Source organism: Ixodes scapularis, unplaced genomic scaffold (genome assembly GCF_016920785.2).
Source record: "Ixodes scapularis isolate PalLabHiFi unplaced genomic scaffold, ASM1692078v2 PGA_scaffold6__148_contigs__length_123643588, whole genome shotgun sequence".
In the NCBI taxonomy this organism is placed as follows: Eukaryota; Metazoa; Arthropoda; class Arachnida; order Ixodida; family Ixodidae; genus Ixodes; species Ixodes scapularis.
In genome coordinates this window covers 43,258,364-43,282,347 of record NW_024609881.1, presented here as the reverse complement: position 1 = coordinate 43,282,347, position 23,984 = coordinate 43,258,364, and the positions used below count along the sequence as shown (strand labels likewise).

General features: G+C 43.4%; 1 protein-coding gene across 1 annotated transcript in view; it reads left to right on the top strand.

Annotated features, from left to right (window-relative positions):
* The window catches only part of LOC8033077 (MAM and LDL-receptor class A domain-containing protein 2), a 217,299-nt gene that overhangs the window by 141,941 nt on the left and 51,374 nt on the right, over positions 1-23,984 (top strand). Inside the window, exons 43-48 of the mRNA XM_040210498.3 lie at positions 319-415; positions 873-1,034; positions 5,008-5,187; positions 7,147-7,242; positions 12,890-13,035; positions 22,493-22,577. Of these exons, the coding sequence (XP_040066432.1) occupies positions 319-415; positions 873-1,034; positions 5,008-5,187; positions 7,147-7,242; positions 12,890-13,035; positions 22,493-22,577 (766 nt within the window). The remainder of the gene's footprint in view (positions 1-318; positions 416-872; positions 1,035-5,007; positions 5,188-7,146; positions 7,243-12,889; positions 13,036-22,492; positions 22,578-23,984) is intronic.

Sequence of the window (23,984 nt, the reverse complement as noted above, 5' to 3'; positions counted from 1 at the left end):
TACGTCCGCCTCGCAGTATAGCTCGCTCGCACAGACCGAATTTGTGTTGCTGTTATGGCGTTTTTTAGAAAAATTCGTATTTGATACAAGAATACACCCTCTATACAAGCTCGTTCGAAAAACGGATATTCATTGGGGGGGGGGGGGGGGTAGGGGGGGGCTCTGACTTATAATACGGAAGCATGGGAATTCGATTTACATTCGTAAATTTTATGTTCATACACCTCGATTTACTAGTTGATGGAGTGGAAGGACAGCGCAAATGTTAAGCGAGGACCAAAGAGAACGCTGAGTGCACTGTTTAACACACTTCTGCAGGTGTTCTTCAGGGGAACGATTGGGCCATCCTCGGGCTTCGCTGACTACATCGCGATCGACGATGTCTCCTTTCTGACGTCTTGTCGGTATTATAACGGTTCGTACCCTTCTCTTTCGACACGCGCTAACTTAGAGACGTGATGCCTGTTTTGTGATGTCTTTTAAGACGTTTATGCTGACCCACGAACTCGAATTGAATGCTATAGTCACGGATACGATGAAAATTGACGAATGTCAAGCTGTAAATAAAAAAAAGTAAGTTAATGCAAATGAAATTGAATACAATAAAAGGTAAGATGAATAATAGTAGAAACCATAAGACAACATATAGGCAATGTGAGTAAAAGTCTAGATTATATAAAAAAATTGGGATAAAATGAAGCGTAAGATATTTAAAAGGTGAGGTAAAAAAAGAGCATAATTAAGTTTCAAATTAAGTTAACAAAAATAAAAGCTTGCTTCAGGTAAACGATGAGGCAAGACGAAAGGTAGAGCAAAATCTCAAATAAAGTTACGATAAAAAGAAGAGACCGTTATGATTCCGCCTTGCACAGGAACCCTTCCAGCTGCGCCTCCCGCTCCAGTCACCACCGCTGCCCCAGTATGTCCAGAGGGCACGTTTAGTTGTGGTGGCGGAACCGAGGAGTGCATTCCCCAGAGCCAGGTGTGCGACTTCAAAAGGCAGTGTTCCGACGGGTCGGACGAGGCACAGTGCGGTGAGTCTCCTTTGGGGATCGGACGAGGAATGTTGGCTAGGACGATGCTTGCACCCCGTGTCTGGGTGTACGTGTTGCGGCCGTAAGGACAAACACATTTCGCACGCCTTATGAAATTCGAATTCTGGATGTACATAACAGAAATTGGGCATGAAAACCTAGTTTCGGAAGAAGTTTTCCTGATATTGTTCTCGGAGCTCAAGTGAGAGGTGGTCAAATATAAAAATAAAATAAAGCAAAAATGACGGTCGTGCATTTTCTGTGCCCTTTACCGGATGTTCGTCATTAGCACAATGGTTTGCAAGCCTGCTCTCAGCTGGTCATTGTTTATATATTGCGTTAAAAGTATTAGTTATCGCAATTATCCTGCTCGTCGCCAGCCTCTACTAAACGGTCTCAGCGTTTGGCTTTCAGAAAGCCACCTAGGAACGAACACGCAAACCACTGAGCAGACGACGAACAAGCTGGTTTAGGACACAAAAAAACACATGCCCACCGTTTTAGAGCGCAGCTCTTAGGCTCCCGTTTCCGGGTTGAGCGACGTCGCCGTCGGCGTCGGCGTAACAGAGCGCGTTATATTATGAGGCGTAAATTTAGCGCGGAACTTTTTTCGCTAAATTTAGCGGGGAAATTGTTCCGCTAAATTCAGCTGGGAAATTTAGGTCACGTGACCTCAGCACCAATTCATCTTCGCCGCTCAATTTAGCGGGGAAAATGACGTCATGACTTCGTGTCACATCACCCGTAAACAAATTTAGTGGCAGGAGTAGGAGGGAAGAGGAGGAGGAGAAAAGGATTATGAGAAAGGTATGGAGGAGGAGGAGAAGCATGCCCTCCGCTTCGTACCCTGCCCTCCTCCTCCTCAGGAGCTGCTCTCTATTTTCGCATTACAAAGCTTTGTTAACGTCTTCCATATTTTGCTTTATATTTAGTCGTATTTCACCACCTCTGAGTTGAGCTAAAAAAAAAATTAGACATAACGCTTCTCACAAAACAACGTTCGCAAGCTCAGTTTCAGGTATGTGCGTTTGGATTTTGAATTTTGCAAGGCGTGCGGAATGTGATAGTCCTTACGGCCGCGCCCTAAATTAAGACGAACCTTGTTCCCCCACTCGGCCCTCGGTCAAAGAAGAATAAGTAAACCTTACTTATGTCCGTAGCCAAACGCTACTTTCTTTTTTCGGGTGTGTCAATCGCACGTTGAATACGCTGAACGTCATTTGGCCGCCGCTTCTCTTTAGCGATGTCAGTTTCACTCTGCTTCTTTCTCCTGTGAAACATATTGTCAAGACAACCGGAGCTCTTCCCGCAATTGTTTTGCTTTTATAATAGTTCTCTTCTTGAAGTGTACCCTCTCTGGGAAGCTGTGGAATCCCTACACAATGGCGAACACGAACACGAACCTCTGGCGTTCGATTGCTCATCGGCCGCACAGCCTTCGCTCAGCGAGAGCAAAAGTCAACGCTACCCACTTGCGCAATTTCCACGTTCTGCTCTGTGGGTTGGCGAAACGATTGTCACCTGTAATAACCATACTTTCACAAGTCTTCCGACTAGGACAGCTTTTTTCAGTTTGTTTAGACAATACATATTGTTTGCAGCATCAAGACGAAATACCAGATGGTCTTGCAAGGCCTCGATGCCATAATAAAACACGGCGCGTCATAAACAATATTCACAATGCTATTTTTTTTTATAACACTAACAATCTATGCATCACTGAGCGCTCAATTTCTACCCAAACAAAGTGCTAACGGTCCGAACCAGATTTCAAAGTTTCAGAGCGAACCTCTCTTTCATTCAGAAGTTATATATGGGATTTTTAGAAAAATTCAATGGGAGAATGGGGCCCATTTTTACCCGTTTTTTGTGCCTGGTGCTATAGACTACTTCCATAAATCCCTGCAGGCAACACGGCGCGTGTTGCGCTCTGCGAACTAGCTGGCCATGGAAAAGAGTGGCATGGTTTCGGTTTCGATCGACACGTCGACAAGAGATCGTACACAGCGTGGACTATTAACGGCCGTTATCTCATGCTTTCTGGGTCCGAGCACGTCGTTTGTGGTCTCTAAACTAACCGAAATGGCCAGGCCTCGAAGCTTTAGCACAAGCCCGAAATGTATAGCTTGTCTTAACACATGTTTGTTGTATTTTTGTACTCGAGCATTGCTGTTAGCGTTTTGAGGTATGTGGACGAGCCAGTGCTTGGAATCTCGACGCTGCGAAGCTCGGGGATCTTGCTTGTGTACGAATCAACAAGCTGTAGCAACCAATAAGTATGCATACATCGAGTTCGCGCCTTTACATTCGTGTTTTAATTAAAAAGTATGTTTGTTTCGTGCGTCCATAGACGAAATATTACTTTTTGCAATTACTGTTTTTCTTAATATGCCTGAGTATGCGAGTTAAAACTCGGAGGCGCCATTGAAAAGCTCAATTTTAACACACTTCTTACCTCTTTATCTTTACTGACCCGCAGCACTGCATGAAGTGAAGTCCCCACCCGCTTACATTTCACTAATATTCAACATCACGTATGCGCATAAAGTTATCCTGCAATCATATAGGCACTTTCTCACGTACAAACCGTTTTAAGAAAGCAAAAGTCGAGCACTTGTGTGATGAAAGTCGCACCGTTCGCCGGAAGTGCGCCGGACGGGCATGAACCACTATGCGGTGTGCCAAACGAACGGAATTATTCAAAGCGCACTTGACGGTTGCTAATGGCTATAATATTTATTATGTGTTTACTTTTTTCCTGACTGAGTATGCTGAGATAATTTTAGACACACCGTTCAGGCACAGATATTGGGCGCCAGGAAAAGCTCGTCCAAAAAAGTTTTAGCGAGGAGTAGGGGACGCTTGTTAGAGCCTCCGTCATAGCTAGCCGATCTCAGCGTTTGCAAAAACATAATCTTCTATCATCATAAATTTCAGTGTGAGATATGTGATGACACAAGGAAGACATCATAGCAACTTTTATACAGTAGTGACGTCGAATCTATTGCGTTTCCTTAGCAGTTCATGCGCCAACGCTGTGCTCAACTTTGATAATCCTGTGAGGATGCGGCTTGCTTTTCGCCCAATGAAATAGCAAGAAGCGGACGTTTGGCAAACAAAATACATTTAGGGCTCATGGTGACCAAATTCCAGTTGTAGTTGACTGGTACTACATGGGATTACTGACATTGGGCTCAAAGATGCACTCATCGGGCGAGGTGAGTAAGCCACGTGTTACTGCGTTTGCATACGCGCGCACAATATCCGATGTTTCGGGAACCAAGGAAAGTGCCCCACTCTTCGTTTTGTATCGCTCGAGAATGAGTGTAATGTACATTCGTAAAAAGTTAGATAATCGAAAACGCAAGCAGCGCGTTTGGTCGCGGCGTGATAGCATCAGATGTACCCACACACTCGAAACCGAAATTGAGTGGCCAACTTGTTCCCAGAGTGCACTGCGTGATATTTCGCCGCGATGGGGCGCGTTGGTTTTGGAAGAAGTCTATTCAGTTCTATGTATTTAAAAGCCCTGTCGGCCGCTATTTTTTATGACAATTTAAAAAAAGATCACTTCCAACTTTGAAATGGGATAAGGCTTAGTTCAGAAACTTCGGCATCTGGATCGGGCATCTGGGACTGCATTAGGGTTCGGAGAGTGAGCGTTCAACGATACATAGTTTATTTTGGTGTGTAAAAATCTTGGTAAATTGTTTGAGAAACACCTTGTATCACAATATGTTCACTGTCAGTTTAGTGTAGGCTCACAGTTTTGGGGTTCTAGGCTCAATTCCTATTAAAAAAATTTCGAATTTTTTTTATTTATTCAAAATATATCCATTTATCACTCTTTTTTGCATGCTTATTTGTTTCTTGTTATATAACATAAATTTCCCTGAAATGGAGGAACTAGGAAAAAGTTTATCTCGCATTTAATAACTAAAGTGAGCAAATAGTGATACGAGCCTTATTACAGGGGCCTGTGACTTCAGCCGAGATATGTGTGGCTTGACCAGTCGAGACCCCAACAGCAAGTACCTCTGGAACCGGATTTCCACCCAAGACGTAGCCAAAGGACCCAACAAGGAGTTGCCTATAAAGGACCGCAACAACAATCCCCAAGGCTTTTACGCGGCCTACACTAATACAAACAAAGGTGGGTGTGAACAATGCACCACGGCGTGGTACAGTACTAGTACCCATTTTGAACTAACCTTGAAATTTCGGAAGATGATGTTGTTATACCAGACATTTTGTATGGCAGAAGTTTGTTACACTGTAAGTTTGTTAGACTGGAACTTTGTTATAATGGATGTTGCTTATACTAGAAGCCTGTTATGCTAAAAGTTTGTTATGCTATAGGTTTGTTATAGCAGAAGTTTATTATAGCAGGGGTTTGTTACAGGAATCACTTTAGCACAGGAAGAGACAGTATTTCAAATACAAGTATTTGAAGTACGTATTTCAAATACTTTGTGTATTTTGCATTTGTATTTAATTACAAATTGGGTAATGTATTAGACGTGTGTACTTAAATACTAAAACGTGCGTATCTCAAATACAATTGTAATTAAATACAATTTTGTGGGCGAAAATACATTCCTCAAATTTATTGTTACTGTCGAGAGCAGGAAGAAAACTATGTTCTGCACCGAAGGCGGTGTCTCTCAATCAAGCACAAGCGTTTAGTGACTCTGTGATTGCGGTGCTAGTCCAGGGCAAGAAGAGTGACGAAATCGACGTTCACAGGCAGACTGGCTAAATAAGTGCCTGTGACTACGTGTGATGCTTTCCAGCCTGATTTCCATCCATACTTTTTCCTGGAACATTCTAAACGCGCGGGTCGTCCAGATTTTCGTAACTGGTGCGAGTTGCAACAATAAAAAAATTCTCTAGCTAGTACTGCGCGTCTTGGTCGTCTCTGTTCTTTGTTGGTCTATACCAAAAATGTAATCGACAAAAAAGCTACTTGTAGCTCTGTACATTCTTCACGTGTTACGCCCAAGCTGATTACACTTTTTTGTTATTATAGTTTTATTACGTTACTAGAGCCTAGCACACTAACTTCCGAGTGTGCGATGCAAAATTAAAATGAGATGCCCAAAAACCCGTTGCAGATGCCCTGAAGTCGCTGACGCATATTTTGAGGAATGTATGTGGAAATGTATTTGGAGGAGACCAAATACATTTGGTTGTATTTGTATCTTGTAATTAAATGCTTTGTGTGTAAATGCAATTAGATTTGTAATTAAATACATTTTTCACGAAGTATTTTGTATTTGTATTTCGATACATATTTGCATGTATTTTGCCCATCCCTGCTATAGCATAAGCTTTTTTTATGGCAGAAATTTCTGATGGCAAAAGTGTCATGGTAGAAGCTTGTTATAGTGGAAGTTTGCTATACTAGCAGTATAAGTTCCCTGTAGCAGACGTTTGTTATAGCAGAAGTTTGTAATAACAAAGCTTGTTATATGCAAAGTTCGTTATAGCACAAGTTCATTACAGTACACGTTTACTTTAGCAGAAGCGTATTATAGTAGAAGGTTGTTCTGTTAGGAGTCCATTATAGAAGAAGCTTATTTTAGCAATGTTTCTACAAGAGAAGTTCCATATACAAAAGTTTTTTTTCTAACAGAACCTTTTATGAGAGCAAAAATTTCCCCATATCAAACGTTTTGCTTTAGGAAAGTCGTGTTCTTCTATAGTTTAGTTACGGCAACTAAGAGTTTTATACTAGAAGTTTGCTATAGGGGAAATTTTTATGGCAGGAGCTTTGTTTTAGCAGGAACTTTGTTTTCCAAAGTTTGTTATAGGTTTGTATTTCTGGAGATTTGTTTAAAAATTTGTTATACTAGAAATTTGATATAGTAGATGTTCGTCAGTAGAAGCTTATTATGGCAGGAGTTGATTCTCTCAGAAGCTTGTTATAGCAAAGTTTGTTTTTATGGAAGTTTGTTACAGCCGAAGGTTGCAATAACTTGGCTCTGCAGTGCTTATGTACTCAGGGGTTATGGAGCACCTGATTTGTGCTACTTTATCAAAAGTCACCTCCTTTCCAGAAATAAACTGGCGCCTTCAAATGATTATGATTTATTTTATGTTTCCTTCACAGACGTTCCATACCGCAGGAATGACTTACTCACTCCAATCCTCGGACGAATAGCCCATTCGTGCATTATATCATTCTATTCCTTCATGAAGCCGAAATGTAAGTATGGCTCTTCTATATGCTTTACGATATTCTATAGCCTAAAGTTTCTGACGGGTTAAGGAATGCAGGGCGGAGATGATTTTGCTCACGGTTTTATGATTTTGATTTGTTCTTCAAAGTTTTTATCAGCTGTGAGGCAATCTGATTGGCTGTATAAAGCGATAATACTTTACCGGAACTCACAACGCCCTGCACTGGTTAAACTTGCGTAGACTCTAGAGTTCCCAATTGTTTTCAGAGTACCAGAATTATTAGGCTTTGTTTAAGGACTGCTTCGAGGCTCCACAATACATAACTTCAAAATGGAGGGCCTCTGGCGTCGAGTCAAATAAACACTACAAAGCTGGGAGAGACAGCTCGCCATCACGGAAACAGGCTGGAATTTTTCTGTTGCGAACTTGATTGTGAGATACGGTTTTGCGTTTTCGGGGTGTATGTTTCTCGGAGATGGGGTGCTTTCTAGCATTAAATTTCGATGTCAGGTGGGAAGTCTGCATTTTTCGCGGTTCATGCTGGAGAAAGGACACGGGAGTAAGGGACAACGTCCTAGGAACATGCTCATGACAAAAATAGTTATAAAAACGTTCCCGTACCTATAAGGAAAGGAACGGAGACAAAGTCTATACTTTTCCGAGAAAGGAAGCCCTGTATACAGCTCAGTGAGGGCTGTCCACCGGTTTAGAACACTGTAAAGCTATATATGAAAATTTCTTTGGGTTCATTCTGATTTTCGATAAAACGGGCTTCAGGGTTACACTTGCAAATGTTTGCAAGCACTAGCACAAAATATAATTTATCAGAGAAATTTTATGAACTTTACGCAATACCGACCCCGAAAAGCGTTTTGCTCATAGGGAAGCATAAACAGAAAGACCTCAGTCCAACGGCGTAATTTGAACTCACCGCCGTGAGGTTGCTTATCAGGTTTTTTGCCGACCCGAGTTATACAGGGCCGGTGGTCAAAGCACGCAAAGTAGAGCTCATTTGCCTGAAGGCGCGGTCGCGATCTTTGCGGTCTTTCGTGTCTTGTTGCTCCACCTCTCTTTTCGTGCGTCGAAAATGAGAACAGATAATCAGTAAGCTGTGCCATTCAGACGCCCTTCTCTTTTTTTCTGAAAGGCCTATTGCACATTCTGTGTACACCAGTCTTTGTAAGCGCGATCAAGCTTGTATGATTTTTACTAAAAACACGGATCTCCAATTAGAGCATGCTTAGCGTAGGAAGTCTTAAAATAATCAAGAAGTATATCTCTGTCGCACTTCCCATAATTTACCAGCTATTTATAGTTTGCGCACGTACTTTTATATAATTTTTCCTGGCATCAAAATAGCCGATATCAGTCAATCCAAAAGCCCGATCGACCCGTTTTTTGTGTTCTAACAGACGCTTTGTGGAGCATTCTGTGACTCTACACCGTGTAAACCGATGTTTTGAACTCACTTCAAAACGGCACGCAAATCATGTTTTTTTCCGTATTTCGTTTGAGGCAATCTACGGCGGCATTTCGCAGACCGTGCCGGGACGGTGCTCGCCGACTTGTGTGTGGAGATGTAAAATTTCTGGAAATTTTGAAGGCCGGAAAAAAACGAACAAAAGAAAACAAGCTTTTTTCAGGAAATTTTGGAAACATTCAAAGCATTCCTCAACAGCTATAATTCAGTAAAGATTTGTAATATATCGACAGAGGTCAACAGCCTCAAGATATATCCGCCAATTTTACTGTAGACTATTATATCAACTTTTTTAACGTTTACGACAATTTTGGTCAGTTTAGCTGTGCTTTGATTAGTCATCTTGAAATGACCGATAGCACCTACGCAGTTCTGCATTGCCGCTCTTAGTGCCCTTCACCCCGGGGGAGCCATATCACCTTAGCCTTCCCAGCCCTTTAGTTGAAGTCATGAGCACCGTACTCGGGTATAGACACTTGCCGTGAACCGTGGATCTCTCAAAACTGTGTGCTGTGAGCCTTGAAGGGGCCAGCCATGGCACCTCTACCGTTTTACGTTACCCGGCGCCGTTTCCGAAGCATCGCGCGCATCGTTTTCGGGTATGGACTTTCGCCGTTGATCCGTAAAAACTGCGCGCTGTGCGCCATGGTGAAGCCGTGCTCCAATGTTTCGGGGAACTTTGACGTGCTAAACAGTGGTAAGGTGCCAGCGGTGTGCAGATTTCGCCATGTCGAATACGAATTTCCCAACGCAACCCGTTTGCGGCAGCACATTGCAATGTGTCCGAAGTGCCCCCGGGACATAAGGTCCACAGCATCGGACGTTCCGGCAAGATCAGTCTGGGGCATGTCGGTGCAGGAGCCCATTTGTGGAAGTTTTACGATCAGAGCGTGCACCTGTGGAATATGAAGGTCCAAGCTCTCAAAATGAGGCCGACAGCTATTTCAAGCACCGAAGTTCTATAGAAGCGTTCGTTGACAGGATGACATAAGAGTGTCAACGCAAGCTTGATGAGGCGCTGGCTCGAGCGGTATATGCCAGTAGAATGCCTTTATCGGTTGAGGAAAACAGACACTGGCGAGAAGCGCTCAAGCTCCTCAGGCCCGCATTCGTGCTGCCTTCCGGGCGTTCTTTAGGTGGACGACTCTTGGATGCCGAATATGCCCTAGGGATGGCGCAGGTGGAAGAAAAAGTCAACACCGCTCTTTGCGTTACTGCACTCAGACACCTGGACCAATCTACGGCGCGAGAGCATCTTGAACTTTGTGGTGGTTACACCAAAACCTATTTTCTACAGCGCCGTGGAGACGGAAGATCACAGGCACACAAGAGACTGCATCGTGGTAGAGATTTTAAAGGTTGTAGAGAAAATTAGAACTGACAAGGTTTCCGTTCTTAATACAGACACTGCAAGCAACAGGAAGGCAGCGTGGACAATCGTCAGTTTGCGCTAACCTATCATTACTGCTCTTAGGTGTTGTGCTCATGGACTAAACTTGTTGAAGTCGGACATGCTCGAATTGGTGACAGAGCAAGAAGTTTGGAAGAGGTCCAAGGCAGTAATCAAATATGTCAGAAACTCTCACGTGGTTGCGGCTCACTTTGCTAAAAGGCAAGAAGAACGCCATGCTGGAAATCAGACCACATTAAAACTACCAGCTGAAACTCCCTGGGCGGGCATTTTGACGTCACTGGAAGGCCTACAGAGCAACACAGAAGCTTTACAGAAAACTGTAACTGCTACGGAGCTTCAAGTGAGCAGAGAAATAAGAACAAAGATATTAGTTGAAGACTACTTTTGGCGAGATGCGCAAAGCACCTCCCATGTGTTGCTGCCAGTTGCCCATGCTATTTCTGAGGCTTACTCAGATATGTTGTTCTCTCAGACGTCGATGAGACCATGTCTAAAGTAACAAATCGAAGAGGCAATTCCAAACTCTTCCAAAGCAACGTGCAAAGAGGAAAACGTGGCAGAAATTCTGCGTGAGCGACGCAACTTTTTTCGCCATCCAGAACATGCGGCCGCACATTTGCTGGTCCCGAAGTTCAAAGGGCAGTGCTTAAGTGAAGAAGGGGTCTGCCACGCAATGCGCTACATTGCAGAGATGGCAAAGAGGATGTGCCTCGATGCGGGAAAAGTGTTATCAAATCTCGCCAAATACCGGGACCTGTCATGTGCTTGGTCGAGGAAGGCATTGAAGGACTCGGCAAAACACATATTCCACCGTAAACGTGGTGGCAAGGGCTGTGTGCCTCTGAACACCTGACACCAATTGCTTGTTGCCTTCTTCAAGTTCCGCCCACCTCCGCAGCGTGCAAACGAGATTGGCCGAAGTTCAGCGGGGTCCACACCAAAAGTAGGACCAACTCAAAAGACGCAAAGTGCAGAAGTCGGTATTAGTTCACTACAGTCACGAGCTGAGGAGCCCTGATCTGAAATACGACGGCGGAGATGACTGAAGTATGGAGTCAGAGTAGTCCTAACTTACACACCGCTTTGGTGCATTCGTCTTAATTTATAGAAGATATCTGGTCAGTGCGTGCATATCTACCTCGTCCATTGTTGGTTTTCAGCTTTGTCCTGTACTTTTCAATGCAGCACTTGTACCCTTAGAAGAGAAATGGGTTACGACAAAATACATTAAATATTAAATTTCACTGCCCTTTGGATAAAAATATTTAACGTGCCATTTAAACGTGGCACAATCTTCATGATAGTACATGCCACATTTCCTTTCTTCTATGGTTGACATGCAACTATCTTTCGTTAATCTGCTTTTACGTTGCTTAAAGCTATGTTCATGTTCGTGTGATAGTGGAGACTCAGCTGTGAGTTGCGAGGCTCATATTTTAATTTATTGAGCGAGAAACACGCCATAGGATTCATTCATTCATTCATTCACTTATTTACCCTTAAAGGTCCCCTTTCGGGGACATTACATAAAGGGGGGATCAATCACATGTCAATCAACGAAAGAAACAATGAAACAGCAAAAAAAAAAACACAATGAAACAATAACAACTATTTCATCAACAAACACGCACTCAATAATAATTAACCAGAGAACCAAAAATAGAAAGCAAACAGGCAGTCAGTATTTCCCTTAAAAATGCAAGACTAATGAGGAACGGAAAGCGTCAGGGCATATTATTAAGGCGATGGATGCACTCAGGTAGAACATTCCATTCTGAAATCGTCAGGGACTTAGAAACATGGCTTCATCACATGCGTACGCACTACACCAAGAAACCTCGAACAGCACTGTAATTTCTCGTTCGTAAAAAGCGTTCACCGCAGTCTTAAATATTTATAGACATACTGAGAAGTGAAGCAACGGCCTTTCGGGATGGTTGGTGCATAGTTTTTCGACAATGCAAATGGTGCAACTACTGGGAGATGCGGCAGGCAACCCCAGGTGCTTGTGTTTCCTCACTTTACCCGTCGTCGCGCTGTTTTGTTTACTTAGGGGTTGAACAATGTATTATGTTTAGTGTAGCGTGATTCAGTTTCCCTTTGCTCTGCCAACAAAACTCAATTCATAGCTGCGTGATGACTATTTTCACACTCGATGGGGTCAGTGGTATCTATTTTAAATTTCGTTTGCAGTAATGTGCTTAATATGTTTGTCAACTACACTTGTTGATGCGGTGTTTCTTGTTTTCCTGCTGCTGTTTATTTCTGATCATATTTTGTCTCCTGTAATGTGTGCGGTGTTTTTGTTTTGCTGCAGTGTTCAGTACCGTACTTTTTTTTTTACCCTCTCCTGTAATGACCCCAAGTGGGGTTAACAGTATCTTGAAATAAATAAATAAATAAATAAATGCTTGAAAAACTTGGGTTTTTGTTTTCTTACGAATACTTTGCCGAAAAAAGGGGAAGCATAGCAAAAATAGGTTTTTTTTTGCTTCGAAAGTTTTTTTTCTTTTGGAGCCCTCGCTGCCGACAGATGGCGCAACGTGAGACACAAGAGGACGCGGTGCTACGACCCTCCAACTCCGTTCGAGAAATAGGGGGGTATTAAATCCAGTGAATCCTAGTGCTATACTGAAGCTGTGCTGCAGGGTACAAGAACTGTGTTTAGGTGTTGACTGACTTACGCAATTAGTAGTGAGCTCTTTATTCATTGGGGTCTTCCTTCGCATCGACATAGTGCTGTACACTGCATCCTTACCCACGACCTGTCTTTTTAAGGGGTGATGACACTTAGGTTTGGAGTGGAGGAGAACGATACATCATTGATGATCCCCGATTTACACAAGACATTTGCCGAAGTCGAAGGGCACAACACATGGACTCGTTCTGCAGTCAAGGTCGGAAACTGGAATCCAGGCTACAGGGTGAGGATCTGAATGTTGCAGCCGCTACTCTTACAGCATTTAAAGGTGCACTAAACCACTTTATCTGATAGTTTAATTATGATCATACCTCAATATCTGGGCTCTGAGCATCATAAAAAGACGCTCCGTTCCTGCGTGGCATATTTTTTTGTTTAAATGGGTATCAAAAAATCTATTTCGTCGGACCTATCACTGAAACCAGATGGAGCCATTTTAGGAGGGAGAGAAGGACTCTGGCCCTCCTTGTTCGATAGCGCCATCTTGCGTGGATCTAATGACTCCAATTTTTATCAAGATATCGGCCACGCATGAATGTAATATGTTTTTAGGGTGCGTAGAACCCATAGATTGAGCTATGATGATATATAAACAATCGCAGAAAGTGGTTTAGTGCTCCTTTAAGGGGAACACTTCTTCTTGAGCTTTTTCCTTTATTATTAGGCCATTTGAAGTGGAATAGTCAGATAATATATGCTTGACATTCTGGTTTCTTATATGTGCTTTGTCTTGATGTGGCCCAATTAGTTTGGCTCCTATTAAAATGCCGATGGCATGGAATGTGGGCAGAGTTAATACAAATTATTATACTTAAGTCAGAAAATCCTTATAACTTAGTAAACTAAGAATTGCACAGAGTTAAATGGGGTATACACAGAACCTCTAGCATGATTATTGAGTTATTCATAATACAAATTGGGGGGGGGGGGGGGGGGTATTTAGGGAAAACAACCTGGGAATGCCAACTTTTGAATGGCTCACCTAATGAATCTCTCGTTGAGGAATGATGTTGGTAATCATATATTTCTCTGTTGGAATGCATACTGAAATATATTTTGCCAGTTACTATAAAAATACATTTCACAAAATATGATCTTTCCAACTAACGAATAATAAAAAAAAATGTTTATATTTTTAACATTTCCTAACATTTCTCACAGAAAAAAAAACATTTTTCATAATAAAATAACATGGAAATGCCAAATCAAAGTTCATAGTAGACGGCTCCTTAACATTTCGCAATATAAGCTACTAAAATGAAGTCTCGATAGGTACATATTGAAATGATAGATTTATGATGTGATATTTGTGCCAAACGTTGAGTGGAGAAAAACGCGTTCAAAGTGCTCGAACTTGTACCTTTTCTTTTGCACTGGTGGACTGAAAATATTTAATAAAAACCGAACTATGCCGTGTAAATAGATTAAATATTCAGGAAATTCTTTCAAATGTTGGCAGATATGCCATCTGTGCTGGCAGACGTGCCATGTTTCATACGTCATTTTACAAGATCGTATTTTTTGCAGAATATTGCTTTTGTGTGTGTAGTGAACCTTTCAAGTATTTACGATATATTTAAGATATTTATGTGCCTTATTAAATTCCACGGATATATTTTGACCAAAAAAAAAAGAAACTGTCAAAATTGGTAAAATACATGTATGGATGGATATGGCTTGCATGAATTCTCAAAGTGTAAAAAGTTTGTATACAAATAAAATAAAAAATTAACAAATCGTTGTTACTTCTTTTTAATCATTATCTGAAAATAATTTGAATTGTCACAAAAATGCTGAAGGACAAGGAATGCTGTTTTTGTGCCTTCATCTGCTCTTTCATCCTTTGTGTTCTAGCTAATGAAAATAGAGTTGTTTTTATGAGATATGGCTCAGTGTCCCGCTTGAACTTTTGGCCGAACATACACGCCTAAACGAGCTTGCTCAGTGTTTGATGTTGAATTCCAATGTGTGGTCGTTTTGTTCAATCAATAGATTATTTAGAGGTAATTCGAAGAAACGAAAAACTGCAGAACAAAAGATTATTTTTAACACATGACTGGATTCTATAAAGTATAAAGAATACAATGGTAAAAGTGTTTTGCGATTTAACAATAATTAGTGATTTTGCATCGCATTTATTTAAAAATATACTTTTGTATGCTATTTGGTTAATCTTAGCTCAACATTTAAAATAGCTAAAAAAGACTGGAACTTAAAGTAAGCAGGACAAGCGCTTGCCCTGTTTAGGTCGTGTCTCTGTTTTTATATGTCTTTTCACTAACACTGACTCAGTGTTCAGTGTGTGGCTACCAAATAAGAAACAAAACGAAGAAATTCCTATACATATGGTGAAACATCCGCTCTCGGGGCTGTATGCTATACACATGTAACTACATGCTGCAAAACGTTATACTTTATCTGTCCTAGCCGCTGGGAATTCGCAAAAGCAAAAAGTAAATAAATTTGGGTTTTGTGAAAATGCAGTTTTAGCTTAAACCTTTGTGTACTTTCAGCCCACATAGATACTATTAACTTTTACTGTGGCTCCAATTCTGACCCACAAAATGAAGAAGTAAAGAAAACACTTGGAAGATGACAAGATAAGTTTTTGTAAATTTCTAAATTGCAATTTTCAAGAAATCGTTTGTTCTAGAGATTTTTAGGCATAAAATATTCATGTCGCCCCTTAAGACTCGAGTCAGTGGATATTTGAAGTAAAGAATACGTTAAGCATACAGTACCTGAATCAAGCAATACTTGAATTAGATGACACTTGAATGAGACGGTACTCAAATCAAACAATACTGGGGAAGTGCAAATATTCGAATTTTATAATACTAGTAGTTTCGAATGATACGCTATTGAATATTTGCTTCGAAGTGAACTGCGATATTCGTCTTATTGAAAGTGTTGCTCGACGGTAATCCCGTCGAGGACTCTTCTTACCGAGCTCCGGTGCACTGCGGGAACAAGAGCACCTGCGGAGCTCGCTTTCATGGGTGTTGCTTCTCTGCAGTACACCAGCGCTCGATAAGATGCGCGCTTAACGCGACTAATCCACCACGATCAATCATTACTTCAAGTACCAATATCGCAGTCGCAGGGTCAAGAGGAAAGCACACTTTCAAAACCGGTGGCGCTCGTGCGTGCCTGGTGTTTTTAAGAATAAACGGGAATTTCGGGAATGTTGGTATCTACAATACAGTAGGATTTGTTTAATTAAACTGCTTCTAATATGCAAGAGTATATGTTGGACAGTAGTGTCTAGACAACCTGCATTCATCATTCGTAATTGTGTTTTTCCTCCTCAACTTCTAGAATTAAGAACATTGGCATGCAGCAAGACGATTTATCAATCTCCAACATTACTTAGAGCTGGGACCCTTATAACTATAATTTTATGTCAAATGCATAATTTACTAAAAGTGCATTGGCTTAGATTGAACAAGTGAAAGCTTGGGTACAACATTCATGCGTTTAACTGTATTTTTTAAAGTTCAAAATTGCATAAAGAATTAGTGAAAAGCTTAGAGAAAGTACCCAATTTTCTTTGAAAATATTCCACTCAAATCACTCTTGCTTTGAATTCTCTTTGAACTCAAGTTGAACTATATTCGCACATTTTTAGGTTAAAACACACTGTTAAATAAAAACGATTCTGAATTGTAACATCTTATAGTGGTCTAGTTTATATTGTGGGAGTCATAACCCCGGCTCTCCAGACTCTGATGTCATGAAAAGAGCCATCTCACATTGTGGCATTGTAATATTGACCAACGCGCTGGATTAGCTCACTGACTGCGGTGCGCCCCCTTGCAGCACACTGCCCCGGCTCATATTTGGGCCAGTTTGGCGCAAGATTGCGCCAAGCTTGAGCCAAGTTGGCTCTAGCTCGCGCCTGTCTGGCCCAAGCCTGGGCTCAGGAAGAGACGAGCAAGAGTTTCGTAAAGTTCTAATTTTTATGAGTGGTCATTCAGTTTTGATCACGAGTCCGCTGATGCTCACTCAATTGTAAGCAAAGAGAAGCTGATCAGGCAGGTTGGAACGAAATATATCATTTAGAGGAATCGCGACTTGCATCGAAGAATGTGTACGATTTTTTATTTCTTTTTAATTTCGGGAGGCTACGACCATGTTCAGGAATGTGACATAAGTCGACGTTGTGACTGTCTTCGTTACACAAGTGTCAAATACATTGCAGTTTTCGTCTCTGTTGATTAAAAAAGTTCTGGGACCTCGTGCCGATTTTTTTTTGCACTGTTGCATGTTAACGTTGTGCAGTTTCTTCGAGGATCAATTTATCAGTCTTTTACGGTTAATATGAGAGAGTGAGGGTGTCAATTATGCCTTGCCCCTCACTCTTTATCTGACGAACCCACTCTCACCCTACTTAGAAAACAGCTTCTGGATAACAAGGCCTCGGTGCGTGACTATCTTCATCATCTACTATATGTCTATATTAGTAACGGGGTAATTGGGCTAGTTGGTTCATAGTTTAAAACATATAAAAGCACCGAAAACAACAAGGATGAAGGAGTAAGAAAACACATGGTGCCCTCGCAACTGATGTTCAATCGGAAAGAACACATATTAATAGGCCTCATCAGCTTGTCTAGTTATCAGCATGTCAGTGCAAAGTTCGTTCGATATAATCCCACTTTAACGGGATAGCGTTAGGGACTTCATGTCGCAGAAAATCTGTCGTCGGCCTTACCGGAAAATCCTGATTGGTCAATAGGGTCACAATATCACAGACGCTTCTGACGTCACGTGTAGCGTCATACGTAACATCACATGTGTGACGTCACACGTGGCTGCTGTGTCATGCCCCTGTGGACCACCTAAATCTGGCGAGAAGTGTTTTCGCTAAATTTAGTGGAATATGTTTTGCTAAGTTTATCTAAACATTTTCCCTCCAAATTGGGAACATTTGGCAGGAAGATATGGCGGAAAATTAGCGTGAAAGCTTGGCGAAAAACTTTTCTGTTAAATTTAGCGGAAAATATTTTCGACACATTTAGCGGGTCGACATGGTCATGACGTCAGTACGAATTGCGGCGTCCTGTGCAACATCACATGTGACGTCACGCATTTCACATCGTGCCACATGACTTCGCTCAGGAATTCAAAAACAGCCCACAACGCACGTGTGATCTCACACGTGTCATCACATGACGTCAAGGTCGCGACACGTGTCTGAATGATGTCACGTGACGCGTGCCGTCGCACAGACAAATGATGCTACAGACTAGGCCACGCACACACGTTTGTACGGCTTGGGAACGAGTGCGGGTTTATATAAGAATGCTTTTCGAACATGGCTCAACAACGCTATTGCGTTCCACTCTTACCGCTCATTCACACTGGAAGCGCATCCGCTTCCTGTGTGAATCGAACTGTTTTGCGATCCTCGCGCTGTTTGATATAAGCTGGCTTTACTGTACAATCGCGTTCGCAACCGCTTTGCGAACGGTTGCGAACGCGATTGTACAGTAAAGCCCGCTTATATCAAACAGCGCGAGGATCGCAAAACAGTTCGATATAGCAAACATTCAATATAGAAAGGGGGAAAATAAAAAAGTATGTAAGAGAAATTTAGCCGACATAGTCACGAGCTAACTCTCAGCTCTTACCAGCCTGCACTTCCCCATTAATCGGACGTTTTCTCGAAAAGAAAACAATCATTATTGCGGCGAAAAAAAAAGCGTTAGTGTAGCCTGTTTCTTTAAGTTCATCGCGTACCTTGTGACGGCCCGCAACACGGTATCCAAACAGTCGACAAGCGCAAGACCGCTGCCCTCAATGGCACTGTAGTATCGGCGTAGCAGGGCCACGGCAGCGACGGCTTCACTCGAGCTCGGAAGAGGTACGGAGTCCTCGGCGTCAGCAGGACTGGGCTCGCCGCTTGCGGCAGGCCGCTCCCGAACAACCTCGGCAGCGATCTCGATGTCGGTCAGCTCCTCCATAGTTCCCGTGACGTCCTCGTCGTCGCCTACGAAATCTTTCATTATCAATGTCTCGGGCTCACCACCGACGAACTGGGAGAATTCGTTCCACGCCTCGTCGAGCTTCGCGGAGATCAGGCTGATCCATATCTTCACTGCAACCATCTTGCTCAGCTGATTCCTCGATGTTGGTGACAAAACCACCGTGCCGAAAGAAATTTGCGATGGTCTCCGGCTTCACATTTTCTCAGTCTGCTTTGAACATATGAATTGCGGCCAAGACGTGAATCTTAAGGTCCTGGTTCATCCGAAGTTTGGTGAGCAACCTTTTGATCAGTCTTCGTTTGTAGATGGGCCTAAATGTCCGGCTTATGCCTTGGTCTAGGGGATGGAGCCTCGATGTCGTGTTGGGTGGCAGGAACTTCAGCTCGATGTTGCTGAGCGGCACGTCCATGTGGTGTGCAGTACAGTTAACAACGAGCAGGCACACGCTGCGGCCCTCATTCGCAAGCTGAGCGTCCCAGTCCGTCAGCCATTTTCCGAACAGGTCTCGAGGCCTTTTTGTTCCATTCGTACGTCACAAGAGTATTGCGGCAGTCCTTCATACACCGCGGCGTTCGAGCTTTCCTGATAACGACGGGGCACAGTTTCGTCGAGCCATCCATGTTGGCGGTCAGGAGCACTGTAATGCGGGCCTTGTTTCGTTTGCCGCCATGGCACGTGTTAACGCGGGTGTCGAGAGTCTGCCTGGGCAGCATTTGCCAGAAAAGGCCCGTTTCGTCAGCGTTAAAAATATCCCTCGACTCGTACTTGGCAAGGATCTGGGGTCACTCATCTTTGAGCCACTTCCTTACGCTATCGATGTTCGCATCTTCGCTCTCTTCCGAGATGGCTTTCCCGACGATGTCGTAGCGGCCCTTGAAGCGCTGTAGCCATCCGCCACTTTCCGTGAAGTCCCTGACGCCGAGAAGAAATGCCAAGTCCTTGGCCTTGGCTTGCAACAATGGTGCGGACACGGGAATATTGGGGGCTCTGACGTCTATGAACCACTTGTGAGGTGCCTTTTCGACGTTTTCGAAGGCCGGATTTCGAACACGTTGCGTATCAGAATGCCCGGGGGGGGGGGGGGGGGTATGTTGCACGTTTTGGACCCCCAGGAGACTAGGGAGAAGGAAGTGACGTCAACAACGCTCTTTGGATGTTGATTGTTGGAGTCACTGATGACGCGTTACGTGGTGCTGCTAAGATATGTTCATTCACGCCTACATCACTTCCTTCTCCCTAGTCGCCTGGTAGTCCGAAACGTGCAACATAGCCCCCTGCTTTGTCCCGCTTTCGCCTTGATGCCTGCCTTGCTTTTGAGAAGAGTGCTCAAGGTGCTTCGAGGAATCTTATACGTCTCGGCCGACACAAGACTTCTTTTCTTCCTTCTCTACCAGCCTAATGATTTCCAGTTTCGTTGCGAACGTCAGCGTTACCCGTTTCTCTACGCTGGCAGCGGCAGCCATCAGGATAGGGATTCAGGAGAAGACAAGCGAAATTTATCCGGTCCGACCAAGTGCGGAAAGCGGTGGCGCGGGCTTGGGGATCGGCAACACCGCAGTGCCCTACGTGGCGCTTTCGGCACCAACGGATGGCACGCGTAGTGCTGGTCAAGCACTCTAGAATTGCAAGCGCCCGCCGCGCCACCGCTGTGCGCGCGGCAGGTTTCCTCGCTTGCGGCATGATTTTCAGCAATACACCGGCGTATTCCGAGGAAGCCTGCCGCATGCCTTAGGAGCGCGCCAAATCCGGCGCGGAAAGTTTGATATATCTATTATCAGCAAGATCACGTTCAATATAAAAATTTGAAAATGCATGAAATTTTTATCAGAATGCTACAAGGGTTGGATACCGGCAATAATTCGATATACCAGTGTTCGATATAAGCGGGCTTTACGTATAAAGATCCAGTGCAATTGCACGCGCACTTGATGTCAACGAGTGCGCGTGCAATTGCACTGGATCTTTATGCAACCGCGTTCGCAGCCGCTTTGCTCACGCGGATCCGCTTCCAGTGTCAATGACCGGTTAAAGTCGAAGCTTTAGCGTCCTCCAAATTTCTTCGCTTATGCAATTTTTCTTTGCTTATGCAACCTGCTGATTCTTCGCTTATGCAACCTGCTTCTTTATGTCGTATTTGGTAGCTCTCATAAAGCTACCTGTTGTTTTGTTCTTCTGCATGGCTAGAATCTTAATGTCGTCGAACACAGGCTTACAAGAGCATTTGCTGCAGTGAATGGCCAGATTGCCAGAAGGGCTAAATCGCGTGACAGCCTCATTTTCTCGTGCACGGACATTCACGCATCTGCCCATCTGGCCATTGTACACAGCCGCCGCAAGACAGGGGCATCTTAAAAACAAAAGTGGGCTACGCCAACCTTATTTGGTGGCCTCATCCATCGTGTCTCATTGCTAAACTTGAATTGGTGCAAAACAACGCATCACGCTTTATAGCACGTGACTTTTCGCGAACGTCAAGCGCAACTGCACTAAGATCCAACCTCGACCTATACCCTCTATCGGAAAGAATTCAAGCTGCTCGCCTTGTCCTTTTTCACAAAATTTTCTATTCCTGTTTTGATTATTTTTAATTAACAAATGTAACCCGCCACCTCACATCTCCATGCGTCAGGACCACAGTCTAAAAGTTAAATCTGAATTCGAGAGAACAAATAAATCCAAAACTTCAACACTTTCTCTCGCTATTACTAACTTGAATTCTCTAAAGAAATTGAAAACAGCACGCAAAAAGACGAGGACAACAAGAGTAGAGCACAGGACAAGCCCTGGAGGTGCATGCTATCGAAAATGCTGGCTGAGGGCACTGCGTTAGCCAGCCTTCGGTTTATCTTCACAAAAAAGATATCAATTTTAAAGATGCCTGGCGAGCGACACGCCATTGGTTGTTTCGGCGTTGGTTGGCTTTGTGGTGTTTTCTTGTTTGAGCCGTTTTTAATAAAACGTCGGTTGATAGTCAGCGCTTGTCCTGTGCTATACTCTCGTTGCCCTCGTCTTTTTGCGCGCTGTTCCCAATTTCTTAAGTCATCAACCAACTCGCCTGCATCGCCACCTTTATTGAATTCTCTTCCTGAAACCATGGTATGTGAATCTAACCATAAGAAATTCCATGAACTCTGCAAAACACACCTGAAAAGTGTTGATCTTTAACATGTTTATTTGTTAATATATTTGTCTCATGTTACGTTTTAATATTTGTCCAATTAGTTGGTAGGTTTTTGTTTTCTTAATTTTTTTACCGTGTCGTCACTCTTCTTCTATCTGCCTAATATGTCATTTGATCCCCCCTCGTGTAATGCATTTAATTTGAAATACCCTTGAGATGAAATAAGCTAAACTAAAACTAAACTTAAAACACCACCCGACACACACTCAGCAGATCCAGATTTGTTATTCATTCTGCTAAGATCAGACGGCTGCTCGGGACTGTTGAATCTGTGGCTAAGCCGTACAATATTATTAGGAGCCGAAAAAAGCATGAAAATGTGTAATGTTTTTAGCTCTGGATCAGTGATGATCTTACACCCCGAAGAAGTATTTTAGTAAAGCGTTTGCTTGTGAGGTGTTTCTCTCCTTAACGAGTTTTTTTTTTTTTTTTTTTTTTTTGCACCAACTCTTACTAGCTACATAATTTGCTTTTTGGTTTAAATTAATGTCTGCTATGTTTCATTTCAGTTCTTTTTCGAAACTAACGTGGAGTCTACCTGCATCGACGACATCACGTACACGAACTGCCACCCGGATCGGCTGAGCAGCGAAGGTTTGTGGGACTCACGCGCTTTTAAAAGAGCCCATTGGTTTCATTGCCACGGTGCTATTAGCGGGGAGATGTTTCGGTGGCGCCCCCGTTCGGTTACCTTTCGTGACGTCATTACCTTGGGAACAAGTTCGACGGTGTTTGTAATGGGCATGGTGGAAGCCTGAAATCATAGCGCTCTCAAAGCAACACTGCCAACACCGTCAAAATTGAAGTTCTTACATTCCTCTTATTTCCGTCCGTGGGAGATCCTTTGCTGACGTCATAGTCAGCATTTGGCCAATTGTGGTGGGCCGACCACAGCGACGCTTTCGATCGCTCACATCGCCAATAGTTACCGGTATAATCAGAACAGCAGAAAGCGTGTTTCGAACACCTTGCTTACAGCACGTGCTCCTTGCCTTGCGTACGCACACGCGCTGGACATGCACGAACATGGCCTTCTCTATGTTCACAAAGCCTGGCAGTTCGAGGACGGAGCCATAGAGTGCCCGGTCGCAGATTTGGAGCGCGAGGATCTGGTAGCTCAGGGGGTCAAGAGCCATTTCTCGGGTAATTTGGACGTGAGCGCAGAGCGTTTGCAGCGGCAAGGACCCGAACGCACTCATTCGCTCGGTAGAAGTGTGTTTCGGCGTCTCGCCGCAGCGAAGCGCCAGTCACGTGGCTCTCCTCTAGCCGTTTTCTGCCGCTCCACCTTTTCCATTTCGGCGGCCGCTTCTCGTGGCGATCTTTTAGGCTTTTTCAGTATATAGGAGGCTCTTGCAGGAAACGTTGAACCATTGCCGAAGACAAGATGCTCGCGCTAGAGGTGGGACAAGAGAAGCTTCTCCCCGCCATTCTCAGCGTGTCAATGAATATAGACCTATTTTACAACGGCGTTGCCATCTTGAAATATCGTAACTTCAGTATGGGCGAAAGCATTGTTTTGCCGTAGCCTCAAAAATAAAATATATTTAGGACGTAAGCCTAACCGTCGCTATTCTCGTTTTTTCACCCCGTTACATTACGTAGATTATTATGAAACCTAGCTTTGATCTAACCTTGATAAGTGTAGCGTACCACGGTGGCCGCGATCTAAGAAAGATGGCCGGCAGTCAAATATCTGCCCCCGTCGTCCACGGAACACAGGTATGAGATAAAAGAAAAAACGGCAACAAAGGTAGGAAAAGAAAACAAAGAGGCAGGAGAGAGGACTGCGAGACACTTTCAGGAGGTTTCTCCAGCTGTGAAAACTTCGAAAACAACAACATGAATAGAAAAAAAGGAAGTGTACCAAAGCAGGACATGGCTACAGTAGACGTGCTGCGTGCCTGCAGGGCTGAGACTGGCGCGAGCGTCTGTCGCATTCCTCATTAAACATAACTTTGCTTATGACCGTTTGATCAATAGATCCAGCTACAAAAGTCTTAG